The sequence below is a fragment of the Solanum tuberosum genome, unplaced genomic scaffold (assembly GCF_000226075.1).
Source record: "Solanum tuberosum cultivar DM 1-3 516 R44 unplaced genomic scaffold, SolTub_3.0 scf00098, whole genome shotgun sequence".
Taxonomy (NCBI): domain Eukaryota; kingdom Viridiplantae; phylum Streptophyta; class Magnoliopsida; order Solanales; family Solanaceae; genus Solanum; species Solanum tuberosum.
This window is the reverse complement of record NW_006239026.1, coordinates 1,527,354-1,532,649: the sequence shown is the minus strand read 5'-3', so window position 1 is coordinate 1,532,649 and position 5,296 is coordinate 1,527,354. Positions and strand designations below refer to the sequence as shown.

Here is a 5,296-nt window from a genome sequence, read left to right as displayed (position 1 = left end):
CCCCAATATATATGTTAATTTCTTTTCAATTAATTTTTAATTTTTTTTTTTGTCTTTGACATTTATTGCATTTAAATATATTACATTAAATGAGAATTATCTAAATGTGTTACATAATTTATGTTTTTTTGAGTATAAGAATTTAGAACTTTTGAACCGAAGTATTCAAATATTTATTAATTAGTATTTATATAGCCGGTTTGATTCGTATTTATGGTTATTTTCTTGCTTAGAATTAAATAAAATATCGAAATGAACCTTTTTCTGTTTCAATCAAACTGTAATTTACTGTATTGAAGTTTGATATTATATGGGATCGAACTTTGAAACTTTCAAATTTTCTAGAAAAGATGGGATCAAAACTTATCGATTATCGAAGTGAAACTTGACATACCGACGTCCATTCCTTGTGAATTGTTAGCTCACATATTTATAGGTATCATTAGCGAGTGCTATAGATCTCTTGACTGACCTATTCTGATATATTCATAATATTAAGACTTGACAAGGAGCATACATCATTCTTTTAAAAGCTAACATATGAAATATTGAATAAATTATAAACATATCTTTTTTCTTTATATGTAATTATCAAATTCTCGTATCAAAGTTTGATTTATCGAACTGAACTTTCGTTCTTAGTATCCATTATTTTCAGTTACCGATTAATAAATTATTAAAATCAAACTTTTAAAAATATCAATATGATCAAACTGAATAGCAAACATCCACTCCTAATTGCAGATATTTTTGTTTTTGGTATCTACTACTTTCAGTTATCGATAATTAAATTATCGACATCAAACTTTAAGAAATAGCAAACACCTACTCCTAATTGTAGATATTTTACTACTTTCCAATTATCGATATCAAACTATTCAAACCAAATAGCAAACACGCACTCCTAATTATAGGATATTTTCTTCTACTCGATTTGATTCAATTTTTCGATTTTTCATGACCATCATACCCTTCATATTGGTCAAAAGATTATTTATTACTCAACACAAGACAAAAAGATCTAATATCTTATTTGATAATAACTTCACTTGAAGTAAGTAAAAATAGTATCTTTGAAACTTTTCCTTTTTAATCATAATTTTGAGTCAAAAAGATTTGAGTAGAAAGTGTAGGGACTACACTTTTCTTTTCTCTTTTTGTCCATTCTGATATTGACAAGATTCATCTGCCAACACTCTCATCACTACAATTTCAGTCTTTTCTCAGAGAAACTGTCACACCCCCACAAGCCTGAAATCATCCTTTATGGAGTATGAAAGAATCGACAAGAGAAATTTACAGGTAAAATTTCACTTTTTGAGGTTGAAAATCTTGCAGAATCAGTGACAATGGAGTAGGATTTGAGTATAAACACTGATTAGTTGTTTATTAGCTTCTTTAATCTGTTTTGTGATCTGGGTTCTTTTTCTTTTTTCATCTCTTTAGACAAGCTCCGACCTTTTTGCTCTTTTGGTTACTCGAACACACGATTTCAGGGTGGGAGGTGGAGGGTGCTTATTATCCGAGCAACCCCTTTTGTGATCTGGGTTCAAAACAAAAAGTTCTTTTCGTATGTGGGGTTTTCAATTTTAAAGGCAAAGTTGACAATGTGAGTTTGAGAATCTTGCAGGGTGAGTGACAATGGAGTAGGGGTAGAAACCCTGATGCGTTATGTACTGCTTAGTTGTTAATTTGGTTCTTTATTCGCTTTGTGATCTGGGTTTTTTTTTACCCCTCCCCGAGGTGGGGGTGCTTACCATCTGAACAAAAGTTTCTCTTTTTTATTTTTCCTTCCCCAATGTGAGTTTTAGTTTGTAGGCAAAATTGACATTATGAGCTTTTTAATGTTGAAGAGTGAGTGACAATGGAGTAGGGTACAAAAACTGATGCTTATGTACTGCTTAGTTGTTAATTTAGTTCCTTAATGCTTTGTGATCTGGGTTGAAAGCAAATTTTTTGGCTGTCTTTCTTTCCCCAATAAGGGTTTTAGTTTTCAAGGCAAAATTGTCATTGTGAGCTTGAGAATCTTACAGTGTCAGTGATAATGGAGTAGGGTACAAATGTACTGTTTAGTTGTTAATTTGGTTCTTTAATCTTTGTGATCTGAGTTGAAAGCAAAAATTTTCACTTTTTCTCTTTGCCCAATGTGTGTTTTGATTTTCAAGGCGAAAAAAAGGTAGAGAGAATGACACATTGATATATCGTTTTCATCACAATTGGGCTTTTCCTACTTTAGTTATTGTTGGTTTTGTTTGTTTTTTCTACTTCTTGCATTATTCTCCTTTTGTTTAAAAAAGAAATCAACTTTTGATCCATTGAATCTGCACATAGTTATACAGAGCCATCACTTTCTATGTAAACTCCATTTCTCATTTAGGAAATTAAGCTTTCTTTTCCCCTTCCATTTTGTTTGTTTTGTTATAGCTGTCTCCTAGAAAGCTGAGGTCTATGCTACTGGGAGCAGAAAAGAAGAGGAAACAAGAAGGAAGGGATGACGTAGTAGAAGATCAAGAGCTTGAATCTGCTACTGTGTCCTTGAGATCCCATTTGCCTGAGATCCATGACTCCGGTATAGTAATGCATTGACATTTTGTATATTGCGCAATGAAATTTTGTACTTAGGGGGTACCTTCATTTCTTGTTTTAATGCTTACCTTGTTTACACACTATGTTAGATTGAATGCAAGTACTTGTTTTTTGCCTGCCAGGTTGTAATTTGGAGAATTACAAAGATGTAAATGTTGTAAGTGTTGTTCCTGAGAGTTCAACTTCCTTAGCACTTGATTCATCAATGTCGTTGGAGATGATTAATGACACGAGAATCAAAGATCAATCTTTGGTTAGTACAAGAATTAGGTCTCAAGATGACAGTAGTTTGGACTGTGATGGTGGAATCGATAGTGTTGGTACTGTATCTCCTCTCTTTGAATTTCAAAAGGCTGAACGGGCAGCACAGAGAGTGCCCCTAGCTCATTTCTCAAAACCTGCCCCTTCCAAATGGGATGATGCACAAAAATGGATAGCAAGCCCAACATCTAACAGGCCGAAGACTGGGCAGAGCAGTCAAGTTGTTGGATCTCGCAAGACTAGTCATTCTGGATATGGCTATCGGCAACAATCTACAAAAGTTGTAGTTGAGGTTCCTGATCAAAAATTGGTTCCTTATGAGGAGCCTGTTGACACAAAACAGATAGACTCAGGCCAACCAAAGGACAGCGGAGTTCAGAAGTTCGTGAGTTGGGAGGCTGAGCCACACCCAATTGCTGAATCATATGTTAAGCCAATGCTCATGATTGAAACATCCATCGGACAATCAGCAAGTAAGACTAATTTTTTATGCGCGATACCCTATCAACCAACACCTTGCACTGTAGCTTTAATCCCTTTACATGTGACTGGAAAAGATTTTGTCTATCTTGATATAAATTTGAGTCCAAGAATGGGAAATAGTAGTATTGCTAATTTCAGTGTACTTTTTATAAAGATATTGTTATCATTTCTAGTTTGCATTCTATTGTGTGAAGCACCTTCTATTTAGAGGTTGCACCATTATATTCAATAGTTGTCTCATTTGGCATACTGGGTATGTTGTTGTTGTCTCATTTGTCATTCAATTTTTAATGCTTGGCTTCCTCCATGCACTCCAGATACATTTTGTTCACTTAATGAGATGGTGCACAGAATATTGTTGAGAATATCAAAGCAAATATGCTTCAATACATTCCTTTTGAGCCGAGGGTCTATCGAAACAACCTCTCTACCCCATAAAGGTAGGGGTAAGGTCTGTGTACATCCTACCTTCCCCAGACCCCACTTGTGGGATTACACTGGATGTGTTGTTGTTTATCAAAACAAATATAGATACTTGGAGCACTGATAAAAAGTATTGATACTTGAAGCATTCAAATGTTCTTGAATAGCTGAAATCTTATTGAAAATGTAAAAGCCTGTGATTTAGATTCTACATTCAATGGTTGACAGCAAGGTGGTACACATAGAAGATTTAGCTGGCCTCACGGCTGAACATTTCTAGAAGTGCTAGTATACCTCCTTATAGCTGCATAGTTTTGCTTTTTATTATTATACTCTTCACCTTAGGCTGACACACATTTATTTTTTAAGTTCTTTACATTAGGCTGATATATTTCTTCTTTAAACTCTATCTCCCTTTTCTCAAAGTTTACTTCTCTTTTTAACTCTGCATATGTACCAATTTATTCATGGAGGAATTATAAAGGGAAGTGTGTTTTTAAGGAAAGTAGATAATATTGGGTGGCCGAAAAAGAGCAAGACGAAATCTATTGGGGAGGCAGATCCTTAATGTTACTTAAAAGGTCTGAAGTTGCATGTAGTTTTCATACTCTCAGTAATTGGAAAATGTATGTAACTTTTGGACTCTTGGGTCCTGACTTTTATCATCATGATAATGGAAACTACTCATTTTCAAATTGATCTTCAGTTTATATTTCCCAAGTTAAGCCATCTCACTGAAAGATGGGGAAATATGTTTTTTCTCCACTCACTTGAACTTCCTTTGGCACTTACAATAACTATTTGAGCCTGCGAGACAACAAAGTATTAGCAAATAAGTGAGTAAAATTATCATGATTTTCTTATGTGATTGTACTATATTTAGTTGGTATCTTCTTGCAACCATGCTTTAAGAACTTCTCTTTTGAGCCCAAGGTCTATCAAAACAGTCTTCCTACCCTACATACATCTCCCAATACAAAAAAAGAAATCGCCTAGTTTCCAACATTCCAAGAATATTAAAAACTACAATAAATACTTAAATCTATTCCCACAAGTTCTATCACAATAGATTTGCATCCTTTAAATATCAATGATTAGAAGACTGATACGATCTCATCTCCAACAAAAGCGAACAAGCTCTATTCTACCCACTCAATCAACCATGAATCCAAACTAGACAAAATTGACTTTTCCCACCAATTCCCTTAACCCATCTAGATGACACTATTAGTAATTAATACAAACCCTTCATTTTGGGTCGAAATGGGTCTCCAAAGCAACTCTCTAACATTGCATATCTTGATGGAGAATAAAAAAATGATGCTAGTGATACAAAATCCTTTCATCAAACCTCAATTGTGTCGGAAGGGATGAGGAGATCTATGGAGACTTACAAAAACTATCTATAAATGTCGACTGCCCTTCAACCACCAATGAACTACCAACTCCTAGGGTTATCGTTCTTTCACATTCCAACATGGGAGATACCAATGTACACTTCCCATGCACTGAACCCCTCCAATGGCACCAACAACCCCCCCCC

The 5,296-nt window shown here is 34.6% G+C and overlaps 1 protein-coding gene across 1 annotated transcript in view; it reads left to right on the top strand.

The window, feature by feature from the left end:
* Nucleotides 1-1,057: 1,057 nt before the first annotated feature.
* LOC102603849 (uncharacterized) overlaps nucleotides 1,058-5,296 on the top strand; it is a 13,622-nt gene continuing 9,383 nt past the window's right edge. The window contains exons 1-3 of the mRNA XM_006348482.2: nucleotides 1,058-1,302; nucleotides 2,425-2,569; nucleotides 2,709-3,320. Of these exons, the coding sequence (XP_006348544.1) occupies nucleotides 1,267-1,302; nucleotides 2,425-2,569; nucleotides 2,709-3,320 (793 nt within the window). The 5' untranslated portion in view covers nucleotides 1,058-1,266. The remainder of the gene's footprint in view (nucleotides 1,303-2,424; nucleotides 2,570-2,708; nucleotides 3,321-5,296) is intronic.